Source organism: Pieris rapae, chromosome 8, assembly GCF_905147795.1.
Source record: "Pieris rapae chromosome 8, ilPieRapa1.1, whole genome shotgun sequence".
Lineage (NCBI taxonomy): Eukaryota > Metazoa > Arthropoda > Insecta > Lepidoptera > Pieridae > Pieris > Pieris rapae.
Window position 1 is genome coordinate 5,643,039 of NC_059516.1, and position 25,962 is coordinate 5,669,000.

The 25,962-nt window shown below is 32.1% G+C and overlaps 1 protein-coding gene across 2 annotated transcripts; it reads left to right on the forward strand.

Moving 5' to 3' along the window:
- Window positions 1-25,671, forward strand: LOC111001393 (ras-related protein Rac1). 2 transcript variants are annotated; one of them, XM_022271284.2, is made up of 6 exons: window positions 1-322; window positions 17,664-17,735; window positions 20,621-20,801; window positions 21,128-21,262; window positions 22,837-23,003; window positions 23,450-25,671. In XM_022271284.2, exons 1-5 carry the CDS (start codon window positions 288-290, stop codon window positions 22,993-22,995), a joined length of 582 nt encoding a protein of 193 aa, XP_022126976.1. In that variant the 5' UTR covers window positions 1-287; the 3' UTR covers window positions 22,996-23,003; window positions 23,450-25,671. The 2 variants fall into 2 exon arrangements, with proteins under 2 accessions (XP_022126976.1, XP_022126975.1); XM_022271283.2 differs by having other exon boundaries at window positions 2-322; window positions 23,444-25,671.
- Window positions 25,672-25,962: the final 291 nt, after the last annotated feature.

Consider the following 25,962-nt stretch of genomic DNA (forward strand, 5'->3'; position numbering starts at 1 on the left):
AAAATCAAAATGGTCATCGCATAATCGTCCAGCCGTTCGCCATCGAATCGGTAAATCTGTTGCTGGCTAGTGTGACTCACTAATATTTCATTTTGTTAAATAGGAATATGATAGATAATTTTTTCCCTGAGTATTTAACTTCATTAACCGTGTTTTGACGTTGCGTGTCATGTGTGAATAGCAACTTAAAGCATTAGTGTAGTGTTAACGAATTGAAGATTGTCCTGAAGCGTACGGTGTGATTGATATCGTGTTGTTTTATAAGTACAACGGATTTTTAAACAGAGATGCAGGCGATCAAGTGTGTTGTAGTTGGTGATGGGTACGTATAACTAAATTGATAATTTGCTTTGTTATAAAAAGCTTGATTATTGTAACTGACGTCATGTTTATTCAAATCCGCCGTGTGCAGCGACGTTTACAGGAATTGTTCACGATAACACGTTCGGACGTTTCTGTATATCTGCATATTATGATGTTATTTATTTGATTTTTGATATTACATGCCTTTTTAGAATTTTATTTAAATTAATTAAAAATCTTAAGATTTTCGATAGATCGCGTAATTATATTTTATATACTAGCTGTTATCGTTCAATGCATATCAAATGCATCTTATCACATAGATAACAAAAGACTGATTGTCTGAATTTGTAAAAATCATGTAAAATAAATTTCTTATAATTCTCCTTGCAGTTGCTAACTGTACATGTTATATTATGTTCTAAATGTTCAGTACTGAAAAATTTTGAATTTGTCTACCAAATATCAACATGCCATATATTAACATTTAGATACACATAAACACAATAGGTAAGTGTAGTTTGTGTGGTGGTGTTTGAACTACCTTATAGTTTCAGACATTATTTATTTGGACTATGTTTTTCCAAATAATTAAAGAAAATATAATCCCATTTTTGCTTAATGAGTAGAGTAATATTAAGGATTGTTTTATATGTTTTCAAGGTTTGCATTACAATGTTGGGACAACATTAGTTTCTTTCTTTTTATATTAAACATTTTAAATATACATTGTAAATATCATATATACATATTATAGCAGTTTCATTAGAGTTTATTTTATATGATTATTTTACTTGAGGGAATAGATTTTTCACTTTGCAGGTTAGAGTAAAATTATTAAATGGGTTTTATAAGTGTTATAGCTGATATACTTACTATAACTTTACAGTTATCAAATGATAACAGTCAAAATGCTTATTATATTTTGTTAATTATTTGTAATATGGAGCACAAAATAATAACAAATATAAATTTTTCTGGTATGTCTACTATATGATTTATTGAAACATGAACTAGGCAACTTCAAAATATTCATTTTAAGTTAGTTGTTCAAGTGGCCTAATTTTTACAGATGTTAGTATTTTGTACATAAAGTAAGCCAGATATAAATAAATTTATATTAATTAATAATACTTATAAAAATTTAAATTTAATTATTTATTTCTATCATACTACTTACTTTAAGAGTAACATTGATAAATCCAGATATATAGTTATAGTGTAAAATAATAGAAATAGATAAAAGTTAAGACAAAATATGTGAAAAAATTCTTATATGTTGTAATAGTTTAAAATTTGTGAAATTAATAGTCAGTAAAAGTAATTGATTTGCATGTTGAGAGCATGTGGGAGCCATAAACAATGTTGTAATAAAAGTTATTTCTGTGAAACAGTTGTAGTACAAGGTTGTCTGTAAATATTTTTAGGTTTTCTTTGAAGATTGCATTGAATATTTCTTTATTAATTTATTGTGAAGAATGTAGGTAGTGTTTTAAATTAAAATGTCACAAATTTGCATCACTAATTTAAATATTCATACTTTGTATAATATTGTTTGGTTGTGATACAAAGTTCAAGTATTTACTAAACATTTAAATTTTTTATAACCTTTAAAAATTTTTACCTAAACAAGATTTAATAAAATGAATACATCTATTTAATAGTATGTCAATTTTTTTCACAAACAGTAAAACAATAACTTTTTTAATTACCTTAAGACAAGTTGATTTCCTCATTATATTTCTCATAACTGTAAGTAGTGGTAATTGTGCATATAAAAAAAAACCATTGGGTTCACATGTCAATTTGAGAGTCACTCAAGCAATAATTCAATGTTATTTTAAAATCTTAAGATACCTTATGATTGTCATAACCAATGTAAGCAGATTAGTGATAGAAATCAATTTAAGTGGTTAAATATTCTCTAAACAGAGAGAAGACGCATATTGACATAGATCTTAACACATAGAAAGTAACATGCGAAAGTGTCCTATAAACTACTTACTGATTAGCTAGTGAGACTTACCTCTTAGCAATGGACCAAACTGGTTTTTAACATCCAACATAAGGTAGATATTTTAAATTTATGTATTAAGATGATAATGAAGGAATCTTTATTATTAATAAAATAACTATTTAGATCACTGAGTTCAAGGACTATTTTATATGCGTTTGATTTGTAATGAACAGGGTGAAAAATAACATAAATTAATGTAATTTTCCAACGACTGGTTTAGGTAAAAAATAGTCATAGTTTGTCTAAACTTTTAAAATCCAAACAATGAAGAATTTTTAATTTTGCAAATTAGAAGATTTATTTATTATTAATTTAGTTACAAATTATTCTTATAATCTTTGTATGAATGACCTACTGAAACAGATGTGGAAATCTCAAACTTATAAAGAATTGTTGCAACACTCATTTGACAACTTTGATTAGTAGTGATAAACTTTGGTATAATACATAGTGTGCTGACTTAAATTTAAATATTATCACAAAATAAATTCAAGATTCTAGAAAGTGTTTTATAACAGAAAGTAGTATCACCTATCTTATGTGCAAATTAATGGGCAAGATTATAGAAATAACAACTTTTTATGACTGAAAGAAAGTTGATTTTGTTTTAATAAGTAATATGCTTATTTTAAATTTCAATCAAAAGGAATTCTAATATTTTTTCTTATTTATTTTTCCTTTTTTTTGTATAGAATAAAGCCGCATTTTACGTTACTCTTGCAAATATGTGTTAATTTCTTTACAACTTTTTAACAAAATACACGCTCAGCTATAATGAGTGTTATTGATTGGGAACAATTTCGCCACCCAGAAGTCAGCTTAACCAGCCTATTAGCATTCAATCACGTGCCCGCAGACCCGTATGAGCCGAGTCGTGAAATTCGTCTTGTTTTCCCACGTCCCATGGGTGCTAAATTGGGTTGTGCATTTTGGGGTTAACTGTAGAAATTATTGTTCGCAAAACTTGAAGGTTTAAAATATAATATTGCCCAATCAATATATACAAAAATATCAAGAAGTGAGACCTAAATGTGAATATTATTGTATTAGAGGGGAACATAAGATAAATTACCCTAATTAACTACTTGCTGTTGAGAAAATAAAAACTACAAGATGATATAATCATATGTTATGTTTACAAATCACGCGGCAGATTCTAATGCGTATAAAATAATATAACCTTAATGCGATCTCAACTTTTTACTATTTTTCTTAACCGGTAAACAGTCAATGTACTCAAGTGACGTACATCCAGACAAGCCCGCTTGTCTGAAAGGCGATTTTATATGTAATCACATTAGTGTATAAACGAATTATGGCAGTGTATATGCCCAAGATATATTTAACACGAGCTTACGTTGTGTAAGCCTTATTTAATGGGAAATCGCTTCTTAGAAGCATTTGCCGTTCGTCTTATTAATTGTATACCTAGAAAAACGTATTTGTCTCATCTTAATAATATTTTTATGTTTTCTTACAAAATGCGATTTGTAATCGTGAAATCATTATTTTTATCTAAGTCCAAATGCTTAAACGAAAAGTATCTAGACATCAAAACACAGTGTAATCTGATGTAACCATAGATTTTTATAATCAAAAATACTACTTTCTATTAATCTTCTCTGTTATACATCTAAAATTTGACAGAGAATACAAACTAATAACTTTTATTCTAGGCGGACGTTTACCATTCAACTTTGTTCTCGGAAATGAGTATTTAAGATAGGTTTGAATAAACACAACTGTAAACTGATTTGCATCCTAAACTAGAAATTAAATTTCTCTTGCGGTGAATACTATAAATACCGATGACGAAACACTAATGTCTTTGATCTGATTAAGCAACTCATACGTTCCCCTTTTGGCCTGACAGTTGTTAATTGGTGCAGCTATAACAAACGAACGGGGATGTAACGTCCTAAATTACTGGTAGTACATATATGCATGCGTTCAAAAAATGAATTGGTTCAACAGCTATGCTTTCCTTTACTAGGATACTGCACTAGTTTTCGCCGCGTGTTTCACAGCTCTCGAGTACCCGTACACTTTAAAATAAATTAATGATATGATTGATTTTATACCAAGTATTTTATATTAATTAGTGACTAAAGAAAACAATCTGTGGACTGATATAATAAAATATTATTCCTGAATGATGCAACACAACTTGAATTTTTAAAACAGAGAGGACAATAGTCGTGAAACTAGTTGATCCTTTCCCCTTAAATGCCCTTTATTCCAAGCATTTGTAATGTGTAATTGGAGTTCTCTTATAACTGGTTGTGCTTTGCGTACATTCTTCTGACCGGTTCCAAGGGTTCTCGACAAGGTCATACATGCATAATAGACTAGAGTTCTTGGAAGTTGCTTCGTTTCTCTGTATTCAAATAGTCAACTTTTACCCTAGTAACCTTTTTAATTGCTTACACTAAGGCATACTTAATGATACTAAAAAGTACATCAAAATCGCTGGTATGAATAGTTTGAATTGCAATTTGTAAGCTTTATAGAAATAAAGCATGAATTTTTATTTAATAAAACATCTGTACGTTCTTAAACCTCGATTCAAATTAAAATAAAATCAATTTAACATTAAAGGGGCGAGTAATATCTTGTGGACCTAATTCTAGAATTGCAGTAATTTTCAAACCACGCCACGAGGAATATTTGTAATTAAGGGTACCATAAAGGTACCAGCGAGCGTAAAACGGGTTTTGGGAACGCACATACATTTGCAGAGAACATTATGCTGAGTGTGTTGCATTTTCCAGGACTTTTTACAGGCCTCAATTTCCGACCGTTGTGCATGTCATTACCATTCGCCATTATGACGAGTGACGACTTGTATTTGGGTCAATGTTTTGAGTGACGTTTGATACGTTTCAACTTTTATCGCTGCACGATAGCATCGCTTATCCTGATTATTATTTCGCATAAGATATGAAATGTTTTGCGAACTTTTTATTGATGTATTTTCGTAGGAAGTCTCATTTAGTTGTGCTTTCAACCGTAGGGATATATTTTGTAAGTATTTAATATCTTATCATGAAGTTTTTCATTGTTACACATCTTAAAAATGGCTAGTCTAGTGATGCAATTAATGTAATACATTTAAATACTTATCTGTTACAGAAATGTTCACATGTTACTGTTGTCTTCGTATCCGATTAAACAAGCAAAACATTAATTACGTTTTATTCAGAAACGTATAATAATTCAACCTAATTAAACATTGCAGTTAACTTTCGAGTATTTAACCAAGTTTTTTCGCTAAAAATAAACTCAAAGGGCCCTCCAGGTAATGTAGCGAGTAATAACTATTCTGCCCCAGTTCCTGGAGCGTAGTGGTGGCTCGCCTGACCCGATTTTGCACAATGCGAGGATTGAGACTTGTATCCTGGTTGCGGATGTAGATTGTATGCATCTTAAGTAACGTACAATGCTGCAATGTACATGCAATCTTAGGCTTTATAGCTAGATACCTCCAGTTTTTTTTATATTTCTTTTAAGCCGTTTTCACACAGAAAATATCATACGAAGTTTTCGTACATTGTTTTATAGAACAATAAACAAAATTAGTCTTGCTTTTTTAATGCTTTGAACATTGTTTATTACTATTAAATAAAGTGGTTATTATTATGTTAACCCCTAATTGAAGCAGCAATCAATGAAAAAATTGTAAATTACCTACGTGTAGTTAAAAAAACGAATAAAATAGTCGATTATCTTATCAACAGTTTCAAAGAATTTAGCCTCGATATTGTTGGGAAGCGTTTAATTCAAAGTAAAATCGCAATCTCTCATTGAAAAATTCCTCAGCGAGGAAATTGAGTTAACACCGGAAGAGCTCGATTAGCGGACCGAAGAACCTACTGGGTTCGCTTTTTCATATGTTATTAATGGAAGTATGAATATCTAGAATTTCTTTATAGTATAATCTAGATATTTATATATAGTTATTTGAATGTTGGTACGACGAATTTATAATACGTGTTTATTATTTTAGCTGGTACATGCTAAAATAATACTTTTACAATTACATACTTGGATTTATAATTTAACAATTTGTTTTTCTATAGTCAGTATTAATTACCTATATGCGTTCTAATCTTGTATTGTATTTATGTAATAGGTATAGCACGGAATAGCAGATTCAAAATGTATGTTCTGGTTCACAGATCATCAGCTTCACCTTGAATTAAGAGAAATAATCCCGAAATCTTTCATCTTCAGGCACATGTCAATATCCCAAAACGTTTTTTAGTTATCTACCCTAAGAATCAAATCCAATGTTTAGGTGATTCTAGCGGTATTCATTCGTATAAACGGGTCTATTTACAAGGGTTTACAAAAATATATACAAAGGAGACTCTATATAACAACACTCAAGTTACTTTACAAATTTTGACGTTACAACGAGTTGTCGCGTAAATGGAAACAAGAAAATTCTGTATTAGAAAAAGTTTTGTTTCAGACTAGTGTTAGTAAAACACAATTCTAAGTATGTTATTTTTGCTGCACCAGAAATTATGTTGTATTTTTTTATTCATACCTTGCGATATTTAGACATCTTCGTGATAAAGCACGTTCAAGCTATTCCAATTTGTCAACAAAAGAACGAATTTCTTAGAAAGTTCGATACGTATGATGCCCATAGTCGAGTTTATTACAGGCAAGGACAATAAAACAACAAAAAACGTACACAATATCTCCGCTGTTTTAACTAATTTTGGCAACTTAAAAAGCACTTTTTATTAATTAATTGTCATTATTCAGGATTAGAGTATGTACTCAGTAATGCTATGTAGAGTGTATGGATGACAAGCTTTACAAACCAAAGCCGAGTCATTTCGATGCTTTAGGTTAGTCGTTACGTAAAGTTACGTAAGATGTAACATGGAGTTTACACTTGTCTTTGAGACTCGTAGCAAAAGGCTACTAAAATTCAAGAAATGTGGTCCTTATTGCGCGGTAGATAATGCTCCCAACATTATATGCATGCTATCACTATCTCCGTGGTAATTGCCTTATCGTGTTACTACACCCTTATCTGAGCTTTTTAAACTAGCTTAAGCTTAATTTATATAACTTACGTTATACTAGGGTGAAAAGGCTTCCCTTTTCAAAGATTAATTGGGCTTATTTCGTTAAATTGAAAGCATTAATTAAGGATTTAAATTCATTTAGTGGGTTTAATGTTTTTTAGCACTAGTGAATATCAATCAGAACTTGAAATAAAAAACTAAAATAATGTCATCAAATTCTCGTTACAATTTGACAGAAAACTACTTAAAAACGCTGTTATAACAGCACACGATTATGGTATGTTTTTCATAGTAGAGTTTTTAAGAGACGGCCCCAAATGATTGGTTAGTGTTTTATTTATTTAAATAAGAAATATTTTGCCAGAAAATTTGTATTCAGTAGCGAGTAACTACTAAATGTATGTTACCATCGCTTCACGACAAAGCTTTCCCCTGATTATGCTTTTATCCTGTTCGCATCGAGAAGTACACTGTTATGCGTTCACGGTACTCAATGTGAAATGCAATATTCAGATAATACAGCTCTGATGTGAATATTTCTTGTCATCACATATATTGAGATCCATTTATTCTGTTTGGTAGAGTTTTATCGCCTGTTTCACTCATACTTTCTTTCACTGAAGTCGTGAACTGGTAATCTTTACTGATATGCCACTTTTTGTGGATAAATAAAAAAAAATCTTATACCTTCTTAACTATTTTGTAGTCAATAAATGTATTGGGTTTTCTAGATCTAATATAATTGACGAGACCGTAAACAAACGTACTTAGGTATTTCAATAGTATTTTTATTAGTTCTTGCTTATTTTAATTAATTGAAAATCAGTATAATCGATCAAAGCATAGTAGTGTACTCAGAGTATATTTTATTCACAATTTGTTGCATTACATATTTAATACAATTACATTTATATATCATATTATTATGAAGCACGGATCGAACAGCTTTAACGCTAACAAGCGATTCTTCCAGGCAACCCTATTAAGGAAAACCGAAGTAAATTATCTAAAATAAATAAAATACTTTAGTCATGTATCACTGTACTAGGTTCAATAATTCATAAAAATAATATATATGTATATACAATTACGAAAGAAATATATAATTACAAAGGTCACTATTAAACAAATGGAAAGTGTTTGGTTAAGAGGTGTTTATATGGAAAATTTTAAGAGTGGTACCTAATCGTATGGGATCGGGGAGCGTATTCTTAACGGCGGAGATCCTAAAATTCATGTCCAAGGATGTGTTTTGAGTTGTGAGGTGGAATTTCCAATATATCAGATGAGCATAATATATAGTTCAAGAATTTAAACTCATTTCTAAGAAAAAGAAAGAAAGAAAGAAAAACGTACAATTTTGGGATTGAAAAGCATCGTTTGGCAGCTCTGAGAAGTAGAGTAAAGTTCAGTAAGTATCTTCCTTCGAACTTCCAGAATATCATAACTGACCAAAATAATATTTTAACATATCTTGCAACTAGTTAAACATCGTAAACTATTATCGTTTAGGGTGCAACCATACGGAATTCCGGAAAGCCGTGGTTAAAGTCGCGGTTAACGTTTAACGGTTATGTTGCTTCGTAGATTTGCCTTCATTATATTGTTTGGAGCAGAGTTTTAGTAGTAAAACAAATAATTGGCCAGTATTTTTCGAGAGTTTAGGGAGTTCGTAGGTAGGTAAAACATATTTTGAACTGGAAACTTGTGTGACCTAGTTCTTCATTTGAAACCTAAACCTGTATTTAAATATCAAAATGCTTGCCATAGTAATCCATAGATCCTTTTCTTTGCGTAGCTGTAAGGAGTTTATTATTAGCATTTTTTGGAAATAAAATACAATTAAGTAAATGTTTTTTTTTCATATAGTTTTTTTATTGATAAAAGCTTGCCATCGCTCGGCACTCTGTTACATCGGTAAAATAACCACAAAATACTATTTTTAATGTGACATTTCTTCCTTAAAAAGATTATTAAAATACTAACTAATCAATAATAAATTAGTAGGGGGGTGTGAGAAAATGAGTGGCGTTAGAAGTTTCTAGGTCTGGGCCGCAGATTCATGTATCACTTTCTTCATCATTTTGTTTTTTTCTAATATGCAAGTAGATGAACAGCCGTCTGTATCTGCCGAAGACTTTTCGGGGTTTAAGGCATGCCGGTTATCTCGCGATGTTTTCCTTTACCGTTCGAGCGAGTGTTATTTGTGCACGTAGACAGTAACTCCATTGAGCACAGTCTGGGATCGAACTACGCCCTGAGGCATGAAGCCATTACTGGCAAACACTACTCTTTAGCGGTATAAGAAGTTACTTGAAAATCGATATACATATAATCTCCATGAAAGTTAATACAGGCTAACAGTATCCACCCGGTAAAAGATATAATTTTTTTTAAGGAATAACATTTCTGTTAAACCTTTTTAATTTTGTATAGTGCTGTGATGTCATTAGTGTAGTGAAGATACATTGAATTGTATATCATTATACCTCGGCACGGATTCAATTAAAACACACTTCCCCGAGTTGCCCTTTATATTTGCTTCTACCCTATCAAAGTACACACTTCAATATACTTCTGGGCACAGTGGTTGACCGTAATACATATATTTTAATGTATTCTCATCAAATTCCGTACTTGGTGTGTGCATTTTGCAATTAGTAGTATTAATTTCTACCAGAATGTTCTCTAGTTCAGTCCCGTGGCTTGCCATAAATAAATGAGATGGCGATATTAATTTGTCAGCAATTAGAGAATTTTCTTAAATATCAATATTTAGATCTTTACTTTATGTTCACAATCCATATTATTATTAATTAATATTTATTTAAATAATTTTGAATAAAACATTCCAATGGGCTCAATGTGCCCGAAGAATTAGTTCCTCTGTATCCTACTGAGATTGTCAATGTCATGTGCTGAACAGATGTTACCGCTCTTTGGTGTTTTGTTTTAGAATGTTCTACTAAATATACTATTTACTATACAACATACTGTATATGTACGTTTGAACTAATACGCCTGTTACAATTGTATTGTAGTAGCAAAGTTATTAAAAATATCCAGTATGTACTCGTATCCGATTTAAAAAAATCATAAAATCTGCAAAATTGGACGGTTTCGTCCAACAATTGTTCATTATGATCGATCCGGAACAATGGGTTGTAAAAAATGTTGCCGACTCCAACAATCGTTTAGAAATCGATTGTTAAACGAAGAAATCGGGGATTCGCTAATTATTTTACCTCATGAACTTGTAATGTGTTCATTTTGCGTAATAATAATCAGGTTTCTATTTTAGATCGGTATATGTTTTCCGTATACCGTTAAAAGCATTATTTTTTTTATAAATACACATTATCAAACATTTAAGCATTTTAAATAAACAAAATGTTTTGTCTTTTCATTGAATAAATGTGTGGTTAGTTACACAACTCAAATTCAAAATATGTAATATATAAGGATATATCGGGCACATTAGTTTTATCACTACAAATATTATAATTTATATAATGTATATGTCAAACTATTGCGTTTGCTACACTTGGAAATCTACAATTTTTTGCAATGATTTTAGTGATTTAAAAAACAATTCACAATGAATGATTTTTCATAATTGTTAGTTGGCAAGTGTTATCGTATCAATGTTAATTACGTATTGGGTTGAGACCAAAAAGGTTATATCGGGACTAATTATAGACTATCGTAAATGACTTACGCACTCGTGCTTATTGGAAGTGTTGCATGACGTTCATTCATTAGTCATATTTACGTTTTCGTGCCATAGCAATTCCTCGCATATAATACTATAGGGAAAAGTTTTTAGGTGATAAGTCTCACTTTGGACTCATGCTTTACGGGAGAGTGCCTGCTTTAGTGCCTTTTCTATATTCCTTTCTTTTAAAAGACATTATCCGTAGTGTGATTTTTTATAATACATTAAGTTAATTGTGGCTACCACTTAGCCTTGAAATAATTTCCATTAGAGATTCAGATTTTTATCTACTCTAGGCCTAACTGGAGGACTAATAACTATTAGAGACTAGTCAACATCTATTGACAATTTTCTTATTTGAAGGTTTGCTCTACTGTATATATCTAACATCTTCTTACCAATTTTCATAGGAATAGACTATTGAATGTATAAGTGAGTTCGAGTTCATTGTTTCGTCGACTCAATTAAATTTGATAATAGAACAATAGAGACAATTTACCTGCCATTTCTATTAGATTTGCAGGCACGGCATTTTCCGAAGGTCGTTGCTTCCATATGAATCGATTCTGTCTACTGTTTACGTTATGAAATCCCTAAGCTCTACATTTGTCGTGTATAGGGCTGCCATCCGTCCGGGTATCCCCGGATTTGTCCTAGTTTGGAAGAAGTCCGGGGAGCGTCCGGAGTATAAAAAGTAGTCCGGGTTTTCGATCAGATCCCGTTGCCATAATTTACGTAAATGTATGTATGGGTTAGGTATTTCACTGCACGCGCTGTTAAAAAATAAAGCAAAATTACACATTTGTCGTTACAAGAATGATTAGATACACTATTTCATGCAAAAAGAGGCTGTCCTAGCAGCCAAATTAACGTAAGACTGATTGACTTAGCGTCAGATCTGGGCTACTAGGGTTAAAGTTTTCTTCTATCAAGTACAGAGTGAAATATATTTTAATCATTGTATCAGATGTAAGTGAATGATAAAAGTATATTGTATGTCCGGGGTGAAAGCTCCAAAATCCGGGGAACTTACGCTTCCGGTCCTGGGGAGCAGGTTTTACAGATGGCAGCCCTAGTCGTGTATAAAGTAAATGGAAAGCTTTAGTGTTATTGTTTTGATCGTGCAGAGTCAAGGATTGCGAGGTTTTAGAATCTTTAAGTTGAACATTTCATTTATATGGATTCTTTGAACGATAAGGACGTCCTCCGTTGGTATAATATGCCGGTTCGGTTCCGGCATATTATACCAACATATAATTGAGTAAAACATTTGAGTTTTAACATTTGCTCGAAAGGTGAAGGAAAACATCGTGAGCAAACCGACATGTTTTAGACCCAAAAAGTCGACGACGTCTATCAGGCACTGGAGGCTGATCACCTGCTTGCCTATTAGATATAAAATGATCATGAAACAGATTCAGAAATCTGAGGCCAAGACCTAAAGAGGTTGTAGCACCACTGATTTATTTTATTTTATAATTGAGTAAAACACAAAATGAGTGAAAAACTAATGCTTAGTTCCTACTATAAAATACCTTATTGTGGTGAAACCCTATACACAATCGCCTCCTTTCTGTAATCTTTTCCTTACACAAGCAACATGGGAGGTGGGATTGTAATGAGACCCGTCACAAAATGTTACATTCAATTGTGAACTAAACGGACGTAATAACAAGACATATCGGAATAATCAAATGGAGTGCACAGTCGTTATTCGTTTTACATTCGCACCCCTCTGGGGAAGAAGGAGAAAAACAAAAGCCATCCTTCCAACAAATTTTGGGTCGCCAATATATCTTTTCCATTATGGTACTCGTTTGATCCGTCTTCCACCTTAAACCTTAACCTACACAGTATAGAATAAGTTTATCATTCGATATTTTTATGTAAATTTCGTTAACAAATAAGTACATTTAAAATAGCTTTAAACCCAATTAACAGAGGTCAACGGACTTTCGGCTAACTACTTTATCCGATTAGTGCTTTGGAACACTTAATTCCAATTTGCATCCTGAGAGAGCTTTGTCTTTTATGCTATAATTACCTTTTTTTCATATAATTTTCATACTACATTTTAAATATAGCAAGATTATAGCTGGTATTACTTTCAAAATATTGGAGAGGGCAATTTTTTATTTTAAAAATGAATAAATTTGTACGCTATTCTGTCGGTTTTAAGAATAACATTAAATAAGTAAAAAGATGACAAAACAACTGAACATCAATTATTGTATATAGGGTGCGCCTGTATTTTTCCTAGATATTTTAAGAAAAGCGTAGTTAGAAATTCACGGTTCTATACAGTTTCTCGTCTGTATTTGAATGTACATTTACTATGAAAAGCGGTGAGTAACTTGATGTATGTCAAGTAACCGGATGAGTTCTTTGTCTACCGCATGTAATCTCGGCTATGAATCACAACAACTTGTAACTACTGATAGTATCAGCTCAAGTACGCTTCCAGTTATTCGTTCTACGCGGTAGATGTGGCAATCAATTGTTGTAGATTAGCTAGCACATTCGTGGAATGTGAGAAGCTTTTTAGATAACAGAAAAAATACATTTCGAAAAATTGGGTAAAAAAATTAAATACTCAAAAGGAGTTTACGACATCGGTATGTCCTTCTAAAGGCAAGGAAATCTCATACCAATATTCTTATCATGGAATCGTTTTTCCTTCGCAATTTGAGTGATCGTGATTAAAATGCTGAGTTTTCGAATTTTAATCTTGAGCGATATTTTTCTTGAATCAACAACTCAGATAAATCGTTCAATGATTGGTGACTCATCGTTTATCAAAGATTGAACTGACTGAGTCATGAAATTCTCATATTTTTATTACGCTCGGATCAATCTTACTTGTTGATGGAGTTGTGGGTCAATGGGTTATTTGACACGAATCGTTTGCAAGTTGTATATTGTAAATGTTAAGTTTATTCCTTAATTGGTTCGGCTCAGTTTTTTTATAATTTTTCGTTAATAATACGTTCAACTTAGCAGCATTGACATTGACCTAGTGGTTTCAGCATGTCTCTGAACCTTGAAGTCGCAGATTTAAATCTGCTAAAGCTGTTCATCAGGAATAGATTTTCTGTTATTAGCGCATATAACACTCACTCCTAGGGCGAAGAAAAAGATACCTTAAACATCAGACAAAACGTTTAAAGCGTATGACAGGCACAGGCTGATCATCTTCTTGCCTATTAGGAAAAAACAAAGATCACGAAACACTAACAGGTTCTGAGACACATGCTGAAGCCACTAGGTCAATGTTGCTTAGTTGTACGTATTGGCATAACCGGGATCAAGTTATGAAGTTTATTTCATAAAAAACCTAACACTTTTTGTTGTAGTGAGAGATCAAAAATCCATAAGAAGTAGCGATACAGACGTAATTTACGTAATAATTGAGACCTAAATGCAAACGTTTAGCGTGGGCTTAGTGATCTCAATAGATTCAATGCCAGCGTCGCAATTAAAATGTCAATTCTAAACCATACTAGTTAAGTAAAGCTTGTCAAAGTTTTGATCAGTTCTAATGGCCGTATAATTAATGACTGCAAGAAAGAATACGCGCTTTCGATTGGGTTAATTATTCTTTTAAATCTAACTAAGTTTTTAAGAAACCAATCATAATTAATTAATTAATGCCAAAACATTTGTAACGAGCATATAAAACTTTGTCCAAAAGTTAAAAACAATGTAATCAATAAGAGCTGTCGCAAAATCACAACGCGGGAGAGCCAGTTATAAATAACTCGAGTCGTAACACTTGAGCCATTCATCGGAACCGTGCATTGATTGCATACGATGCTTTGTTTCATTTCATATGAGAAATTGATAACAATTTTACTGTCACACTGAGTGTATCAAAACTTGAAACGGAAATTTGTTACATTATTTACTTAACGTTTCGTTTTCAGTTGTGGTCGGAGCAGTGTTATAGGTTCGTCTAGGTCGTTGTAGCCCCTAAGATTATAATTAAAACTCTATGTCTTATAAATTATTTGATATTACTGTATTATTATTTTTTCTTTATTGGACGTAATATATATAATTTAATATTTCATTCGTATTGAAAGTAGTTATTGTTGTGGTATGGACCAAACATTACAAGTGTTGTTAATACATATTTATTTAAAAACGGGGATTAAAGTTAGTACCTATCGTGTTACCATGGTAACGATGTTATTTCCATATACAAAAAGTACAAAATTAACTGGTAAACTTTAAATTCACAATACCACAGAACCGTTCGTTTTCCTTCAAAATAAATTAATATGACATGTCATTTCATTACTTCGTGGTTAGTGTATAGAAGTCTAAGATATATATATTAGTAGTAGATACACGAGAGTACAATTATTATTTGAATATTTTAACGGATACACAACTCAGACGCCATCCCTAATTGGAAAACAGGACGTAATATTGATAGCACGAGGGCAGAATTACGAACATGGTAATATTTGCCTATTGTTTCGAAAGAACTGTACGCGTTCATGTGTATTTGGTATTGATAACATTCAAATGATTCTAAAGTGTCTTTAAATGAGTGTTAGTAGTTGTTCTGTGATCGATTAAATATCGGTGACAAATAATTTTTTTCAAGCGAAATGTACGGAAAGTCTTGCTTTTGTGAAACAAGCACAGAAAACTTTTCTTCCGCGTCATAGTGAACGATAAATATAAATATACTTATATTTTTTATTTAAATAAGATATTATAAGCGATGTGTTTGTGCTCGCAGTCAACCTATTATGAAAGCCACATATTATGGCCTTCTGTAACTTCCATAGCTATCAGGAGCCCAATAATGGCTTCTTGTTCCTCGCGATCCCAAGGATATTGAGAGGACTACGTTGAACTTGCCTATAAACGTCGGGAACGATAATGCTGTTATAGGAAAATTTGTTTAGCATAACCTTAAGCAATTTGCTTCTTTTTTCTTCTAAAGTGCCTTGTTTGTGCTACGATATACATTATTATATTCTTATTAGTTAAGGCAGTCTCGATACGGACGTAGTTAGATTATATTCGGTGTATTAATGATAAATTTGTGGTTTGGTCACTGCGGTAAAAAATTCTTCGAAGCCCTCATGTTACACTGTTCGTCGATGGAGGCCTGGTTCAACCAATTCATTACCTGCTAACTGTAAAATTGAGATCAAATAATTTGCTTGCTTAAATAATGGAAGTAAAAATTTTAAATTATCGATATGTATTTTATTTATTTCATGTTATGTTAGTTGGCCAAAGCGGGAATGCGTGTAGTTCTTGTGTAGATGAAGCGAAAACTAAATTCGTATCAATTTACTATATTTAAATTATCATCTTTATACAAATGAACTTTGCTAGACATTTTATTACACAGATGATATATCAGCCAATAAATAATCATAAAGTCTCAAAGACAGGGAGACGTATTAAAATCTAAAGAGCAGAGGATGCCTAAAGCATGTTTATTACAGCTCGTATCTCTACAATTTATGTGTTAACTTGAATAATATCCTCTATCCTTGAGTCTAGAACGTGCTCGAGTGTTCTTTTTTTATGGGTCAAAAAAGGTTTTGGCATATAAGTGGGCTTTTATATTGTGACTATTAAAATGTAAAGCCGTTTTGTAGGGCATGCAAAGGTTTTATTAGTTTAATTAGTTAACAACAAAAAGTAAGAGACTCCCAACCAATTGGTCTTTTTAATTTTTTTAATTTTAGGTTTTAATATTTTTCACTACTATTCTATATATGACTATCATACGGTAGTCATATTTAGTAAGTCGATTCTGTATCTGACTTAAATTTTATGGTATCGTGTACTCTTTAGACAATGTACTTATAGAAGTTGAAAAGAATTCAGGTAATTTCAGGAATTTTATCGTTAAAAAACCCTTGTATTGTAGGTTTAATATAATGATAAATAGACTTTTCATTCAATTACGAGAATAAGCGACCAAGGCTTTTTATATTATATTTTTAATATCATTAAGACCCCTTGTTGAAATTAACAATGTCTTATTAAAGTATATCTTAGTGTAGCTATCAATCATGTTTAAAATCTTCAATCCTTGAATTTGCAGAGTTAACAAGATATTCAATGCTTATAAATATGACCTCAGCCTTTGAATAATTAGATTTTTTATTTTTATTTTGTTTACGAATGTTCAAGGGTATTTTTAGTTAAAATTTAATAACATATATACACTACTCGTATGGGTTTTGTATGCAAGAATACTAAATATAATTCAGTGTCTCTACAACCTAGCACTGGGCCTCAGATTTCTATATATCTATGTGATAATTTATTTTTGTTCATAGATGAGTAGGTGATTTGCCTTCTGTTTCAAAGCAACCTCGGGAATTATTTGCTTTCGCATATAGCTCTTGAGTGTGTGTGTATTTGAGGTAGCCCTCGTGGTATATTACCTTTTTTTTGTTTTGTTAGATACTCAATATGAAATTTTAATATAATTTTTGTACATAAATTAAGTTACGCTGATAATATAGTACAGTAGTTTACATAATTATGCTTATTCACTTTCTTCTGACAGTTTGTTGATAAACGAATTTTCTTTTGTCCACAGTGCCGTCGGTAAAACATGTCTCCTCATCAGTTATACAACGAATGCCTTCCCGGGAGAATACATACCTACAGTGTAAGTAATTAATTATTTAATTAAGTTACGAATATTAGCACGGATGTTGTGACGATGTCTATTAATTTCACGGTGTGAGTTTTGTGAAATGTTCCCAGAATCTTATCTGATATAAAAGGAGACACAAAAAGGAATTCTTTTTCTTAATAACCCAGAAGTGTCGGCCCCATGATCAGCCTCCTGTGAATGACACACGCCATTGTATTTTTTTAAATATGTATTTTTCACCGTTCGAGCGAATTTTAAATAAAATAAAAAGAAAGGACGCAGAACAACTCTTGCCAATACAAATATGTATTAAAGTTAATATAAATTGATCGTTCATACATTAATATGGTATTCATGTAACCTATTTTCTTGTCACCAAGTCTCGTGCTCTGTATAAATTGGTATGGTCGTAAACAATATTACGTAACCAGCAGTTTGAGGATATTATTATAATCATCGAATGGAGAAAACTTCAAAATGAAATTGTGTTCGCCTATAAACAGGTGATAAATAATCTTATCTGCATATTTTGTCGGAAATAATATTTTACTGCGCTCTGCCAACTCCACCAGTAAAGATTAATGTTATAAGCGAATAATATAAATGCATCACATTGTTTGTCGACTTGGAATAGTAAAATTTAGCTTATACTACCTTGTGACCTTCTCTGACCTTCATGAAATTTGCGAACAAAATGATCCTGTCCTGGATTAGGCGCTTTTATTCTCAGATTTATCTTTTTAACGCGCTTTTTAGTTCGTAATTGCGTACTGTAATTTGCGCCTTAGGCGTGAAATACAAGCTAACATTTGTTCTTAAGCAATGTACGACGAAAATCGATTAACAAGATTTAATTTCTAGAGCGCTTTCATCCCACACATTTCGTGTGAATTTCAATTGTGTTGACTTAAACCGGTTCGGATAATAGGTAATTATGTAACAGTTTCAGTATCGCCGACGCTGCAATTAACATACAAGTCCCCATAGTCGTTAAATGTATAATTTAAAGATAAAAACTGTGAAACTGCGTATATTAAATTAATAAATAATACATGTTATAATCAGGTCTTTTGCTCTACCAATTGATCTATAGAATTGATACACACAAAGTATGCGCGCTAATTAATTATTTGTTTTGAATTATGACTAATAGAAGTGTGCTGATTTCGCTGTTGCTATGTATTATTGTAATATTCCAAATAGTAGGTATAGAAATGTACCCAATATAATAGCAGTGTTGGCCCAGTGCTTTCAACGGGGTCGTAGGTTCAAAAAGTCGCTCGTACATTAAAGGAAAACATCGTGCGGACCGTAAAAGTTAATAGCGTGTATCAGGCACAAAAGGCTGATCATCGTTTTGCCTTAAAGGAGAAAAAAACACTGATATCTGAGGGTCAGATCTAAAAGGATAAAAAGCGGTACTTGATTTTTATTTTACATTATAATAAATATCCTCTTCCTTTACGGCCTTTTTATAGGAAACATGGACTAAAACTAGTACGGGGTTGGCTACCATGGTAGCGATTCCGAAAGTGACGTCGTTACAATTATTAAAAAACTTTAATCCACAATTTGATAATGACGTCAGAAGTTCACGCGTGCTTTTAAGTAACAGTAGTAAGTAAGTAACACCTGTTTACACGTATAGAATATCCAGGGACTACTCTGCTAGTGAAGCTATACTTATTAAAACATCTTTAAGCAATAAAACAGATGTCGAATACTGAGAAATAAGCCACCTGCCTCTTAAAAGTTAGTCATGCTCCTTGCATGGTTTGTAATTTGAGCTGACGAGCACTTTAAATGTTTCAATAAAGAATTTCACAAGTATGTCGCGATAAAAATGCCTTTGCAATGATCTTTGAATCACTTAATAAGCTTTTCTATTATGCAATGCGGTTTACCCATATTAGTAAATGTTGAGCGTGGAAAAATCGCATGAGCAGGACAAAACCAGTCTTTTCAGAAAGCACAGTGTTGGTTCATAGATCTTCTAATTTGAATTTTTATTATCCCTTCAAAAAATCTCGTTCCAAATAAAACAAAACTAGGTCCAAATCTATTAGTTCGTTAAATTGAACGACAGACACGTTAATCGAATAACTACCCTCTTTTTTCGCGAGCTTTATTACGATATCAATGCGTATTGATATATCTATAATGTCTCAGTTTCATTAATGTCAACTATGAAATCAACATTTTAATGATAGTTATTTGCATGCCTCCTTGGCCTATTGGCGGTAGATACAATTACACTGATAGGATTAGTGTTAAATATGGGTTGTGTAAGTAATAATATTTACCGTATTTATGTCGAAGAAATTGTAGGTAGACAGAATATTACGTATGTGTCATGTAAGCTAAAAGTAAAGAAATAGGTTCGCGATTGACAAAAATTTTAAATTCTCAAGATGGTTGGATTGACTTATTATCAATTTATTTATAAGTTTTATGACAACATAACCTTTTAGTGCCTCAGGTACCTGTGCCTTGAACAGTTCTAATAGACAATTAGGTGATCTGCTTTCCTGACAGACACCGTCGACTTTTTGGGTTTAAGACAATGCCGGTTTCTTCACGATCTTTTCATTCACCGTACAAGCGAGTGTTAAATGCGCACATAGACAGAACGTTCATTGGTTGGAGCACGGTCCACCTACGACTCCAGGGATGAGAGTCGCATTTTGATCCCAATACTGCTCTAAAACAAAATGCCTTCTTAAAAATGCATATAAATACAATTAATAGCAATAAAAAGTAATTACGTATATGTTGGTCGCACAAGGTTCCATAATCACCCCCAAACCTTCTTTAAAATTCTAACTTTAAATTATCTATCAAGTCTCTAACTTCGACAACTTAGTTGCATTGATTTAATGCGGACTTTAACATTGCAGGTTCGACAACTATTCGGCGAATGTGATGGTGGACGGGAAGCCAATCAACCTGGGTCTCTGGGATACGGCTGGACAAGAGGACTACGATAGGCTGCGACCACTCTCCTACCCGCAGACGGATGTCTTCTTAATATGCTTCTCGCTCGTCAACCCTGCCTCCTTCGAAAACGTCCGCGCTAAGGTATTTCATGTCCAAATTTTGTTATAAATTGTACATAAGTACAGTCATACAGCGCGAGTTGAATTGGCTGTTGAATATTTTTGAACCAATTTCATTACTTAAACATAGAACCGTATTTAAGCTATAACGAAGTCCATAGTGCCTCCATTTTGACATAAATTTAAGAAAATCGTAGTCAAATATTCCAGGTATATTTATACAGGTATTGTACAGGTTATAACCATGATCGAATAAAATTATCTAAGATTTGTGGTCACTAAAATGCACACTACACGGTATAGTTTATTTATATAAAGTAATAATGTTTATATATATATCGATTTCAGTGGTACCCTGAAGTGAGGCATCACTGTCCATCGACCCCCATCATCCTTGTGGGAACTAAGCTCGATCTCCGTGAAGACAAGGACACCATTGAGAAGTTGAAGGACAAGAAACTTGCTCCCATCACCTGGTCGCAGGTAAATCATTATTCATAGAATTGAAATATGAAATCAGTTCTCTATTGTCAAATATTTCTGCAGTGTTCGCGATTTAGGAATTTTTATTAGTTTTTCTCACATCTTGGGTCACTCTATCGTAATTTCATATTAGCTTTTTTAATGAATATTATTAGGGATAAAAAATACGTTTATTTTGGTACATAAGATCATCATGGTATCACTTATTCCACGTCATAGATAGAGTACATTCTTCTAATGGTGAAATAATGATTCAAGTCAGTTTTGTGGTTTTAGAGCATATTCAATACAAACAAACAATCAAATCTTTCCGCTTTATAATATACGTGTAGACAAAGGAATACTTCCTTTACAATTTTATTAACGAGAACTTTAGTACAAAAAATTTCCATAGAGCGCAACTCAAGTTTGCAATACCAAAAAATATACAAATTCATTATTGTATTTCGTTAACTATTTTATTATTATTTATTACTTAAGATGTCATGTAAGACAAAGGTGATGACAAATTACATCAAAACTCCTATTAAACTTAACAACGTTACGGAACTGGAATATGTAAACGAGTATACATACCTTGGCCAAATAATATCTCCCACAGACCTCACAACAAAAGAAATCAAAAATAGAATAAACATAGGATGGAGAAGATACTGGGCTCTAAAAGAGGTCATGAAAAACCCGACTATAACAAACAAAGCCAAAAAGAAAATATTTAATACATGTATTTTACCTGCCATGACTTACGGATGTCAGACATGGAGCTGCACAAACAAAAATATTCAAACATTAGAAACTTGTCAACATCAAATGGAAAGAAGTATACTTAACTTAAAACTAAAAGACAAAGTTCGATTAACAACAATAAGAAAACAAACTAAAATTATAGACATAAAATACCGAATCAAACAACTAAAATGGAAATGGGCCGGGCATTTGATAAGAAGCAATACGGAAAAATGGACCAAAGAAGTTATGGAATGGTGCCCTAGACATAAAACGAGAAGTAAAGGTAGACAGCATCGTAGATGGGAAGATGATATTAAAAAGGTGGCAGGAGCCACATGGATGAGGAAAGCAAGAGATAGATCTTTGTGGAGAACACTTGGGGAGGCCTATGCTGAAAAGCAAGACAATCAAGAAACCGGTGTCTAATGGGAAATTATATGATAATATTTACATTTACCTTAATTTAATTTCGTTATTAAGCATAAGTAGTGTATAGAGTAGAAGTAGGATAAAATGTAACTTAAATGATTGTTAATAAAGGCTATATTTATTTATTTATTTATTTAAGATGTCATGTGGAACATGGTGCAGTGGTGAACTGCACCAATGAGTTTACGCGCACTGCTTAAGTTACAAGAATGTAAACAAATTATTAGAAATAGTGCAGAAGTTTCAGTCTCTTATTTTATCAGTGTCACCGCTATATTGTTATATATAGCAATGGAATTGACGATCAATGAAATTTTTTCCATATGGTCTATCTGATAAAGTTGGATATAACGTGATATTAAGATGATATTTTCAATTCTTTGAAATCAGATTTAAGCAATTTATTATTTTACCAGGGCCTAAGCATGTCCAAGGAGATTGGTGCAGTGAAGTACCTAGAGTGTTCGGCGCTGACGCAAAAGGGCTTGAAGACTGTATTTGATGAGGCGATACGAGCGGTACTCTGTCCCGTACAACCGCTGAAGAAGAAAAAGCCAACCTGTAATATTCTATAAAGAGCGAGGTATGGGTTTTCATGATCTTCATATACTTTGTCCGTGTGAATGTCAAAAAAACTTAGATCTAGTTGCAAGCAATGAAAACATCGCAAAGAAACAACATGTGTCACAAGGCTGATTATCTAAGAAACACTAAATCTAATACTCTTTAGGTCATACTTTATTAGTAAGGATTATATTCAGCAGAAGAGCAGTGTTGGCCTGTGGCTTCAGCGTGCGAATCTCGTCCCTGGGGTCGTAGGTTCGAACCCCGGCTGTGAACCAATGGACTTTTCTTTCTATATGCTCATTTAACATTCGCTCGTTGGACTTAAGATAATTTACAAGTCTGTCATTAAATGATTTAAGGATTTTAGTTGCAAAGACACAAAAACGTAACAAAATGTCATTTGGAATAGGGGTTGCTAGATCACTTGGTATAGAAAGTAAATACACCTTTGATTAGTTTCAGATAGCATAGACCAGCAGAGACTAGACGCATCAGCACATGGATGAATGGTCTGCAAATGCATTGATAGATGTTAATCCTCTAATGTTAATATAATCATTAATGTAACGTGGTGTGAGTGAGGTCCGTTTTACCGCTTTTGTATAATCTGTGGAATGACATTGACAGTTGTCTATGGTAAAATATGGCAGTGGTTTTATACAGTTTCAAATATTTTGGGTGCTTTCTCTGACACTAAAATAGAATAAATACATTCCTACATTTAATTAAATGCTATTTAATGCCCACCATTTGTTTTTGTGTCACATTTTGGATATTTTCTCGTGAATCAGGTTTTTACGTGGAATTGTTGAAATTTATGTTAGGCAGAGATTATATTTTTCGATTATTGCTTATTTTGTTTTCAATTGTTGTATTTCATATTCGATAAGTACATATTCAGTATTCGCTAAGAATTTATATTCGTATGATGTAAGATTAACTATCTTTAACGTCGGCAAATTCAATATCAAAATGGAGCCATAATGGTACAAATGTTCGGACATCGTTTAATGTTGTGAAACTTTGAGGCACCCGTTTGCGGGCTTAAGTACATATCGGAAAGCTAAGCTTAAGCAATAAGCCGATACTATGATATCTTCACCAATACCGACCTTATAAAGGTGTAAAATATTAATCTGAAATTAATGAAATGCCAAGCAGTAAGTTCATAAAATGACACAGATTCTTATATAGTAGTGCACAAAAATTTGTCCCGTACTTCGTAAATTCCCGTCTTAAACATATTGCTAAATTTAATTAAGAATACAGTACAATTTTAAATCAGCTAATGTATAGTGGAGATATCATATTACTATTGCATTACACCGCACAATTTATGTATAGCATTGTCCGGCCGAATTCAAATAGGCGTCTTCGGTCGTTAGGTTAGTATGGGGAGATAATTCGCTATATACCGGGTTTAGGCTTTAATTGACTCGATTCGATGGCCTCTAGCTATTTTATATCTATGTACCGATTATGGTTACGTTAATTACTGTCTAAATCCACTCCTAAGGTAATATTAAGTAGATGTAACGAATACGACGCGTCTAAAGTGTGTGCAATTGTTACTGCTTGACGTTTCGATTCTTTCATTCTGACGTTTCGATGCCATCAATTGTTGTTATTAAATTTTTGAAAATAGAACTAGTTGCTTGGAGCGTGTTAAGAGACAATATTTTGTCGTGTGTGAAAGGTTTATCGAGTTTTACATAATATTGCAACACTCAAATACAGTTGGTACACCGAAGAATTGTTATAGAACGAAAATAAAATTTGAGGCCCTAATTTTATTAACAGTTAATATAGGCATAACTTCTGTCAAATGCCGAAAAAAGTGAAATATTGTCTCAAAAGCACTTTTACTTTAAAGCATCAACAATTGCACAAAATACTAAATAGTTATTAGTAATAAGGTTTTAATGTATTGTTCAGATGCAAATATTTAGAAGAATCAGCATGTAAATACATTTAGTGTAAGTAATTTCGAACGCACCATTCGCAATGGTGTTGCATTTTTATAAGTGAATTATTTCATAATGGGCTTGTACACATATTAGTTAAAATATAATCATTACTAATATACTTGTATTAGTTGATAATGAATTGTCAAAGCTGTTATATTTTCACTCGTTTGTTATCAAATTATATATCATTAAATAATTTCAATCGTATAATTGTTTTAATAATGTAATCCACACTTAGTATTGCTATTTTAGTCTAAATTTATACATTTTGTAATCTGTGTATAATTGGTGTTAGGACATAAATTTGTTAACACCTTAACGTCGTACTTTTTATTGTATGATTTCACCAAACGTCGCAAGAAATATTAAGGATACAATTATCACAAGTATGATAAGAAATCATACTTCTTTAGATAATTTGATTAAATAATATAATAAACAGTGACAATTTCCAAAAAGTCATCGCAAATCAAAATGGTTGATCTAATGTCTGAGTCTATGCGCAACCTAAAAAAAGAATGAATACAATAAAATGTGTGGTCGGTAAGAAATATTTGTTACTAATAATTGTGTATTCGATAAATGTCCCGCTTTTAGTACAGCTTGTATATTATTTTTATACACATGTAAGGAACGCTGATCGCAATGTCGAGTATCTCTTCCAAATATTGTGAAGCCTCTGAATAATTCAAAATATATTTATATTAACTGTTCAAATGTGTGTTTTATTTATTTTTAATGACCAATAAGTGATTAGTAATACATATTTTATTAAACGTGTTAAACGAGTTTAATACGGAAGCAGTATATTTTAAATGTTTCATAATAAAAAGCAGGAAAGAATATTTAATACTTTTGTTTTAATTATTTTTTTATTGTTGGTTAAATAAAATATTCAAATAAATAGTTTACTATTATGTTATTCTTGTACAACTGTTTAATAATGTTTACTGATAAATCAGTTACATATACAAAATATATTAATTAAGAGATAACCTATCGATTATT

Excerpts from the sequence above, each read along its gene's own strand:
- LOC111001393 (XM_022271284.2), top strand. The coding sequence starts at position 288 with ATGCAGGCGATCAAGTGTGTTGTAGTTGGTGATGG. Across the intron at positions 323-17,663 it reads TGTGTTGTAGTTGGTGATGG|TGCCGTCGGTAAAACATGTC; the intron begins GTACGTATAACT and ends TTTTGTCCACAG. Across the intron at positions 20,802-21,127 it reads TCGAAAACGTCCGCGCTAAG|TGGTACCCTGAAGTGAGGCA; the intron begins GTATTTCATGTC and ends TATCGATTTCAG.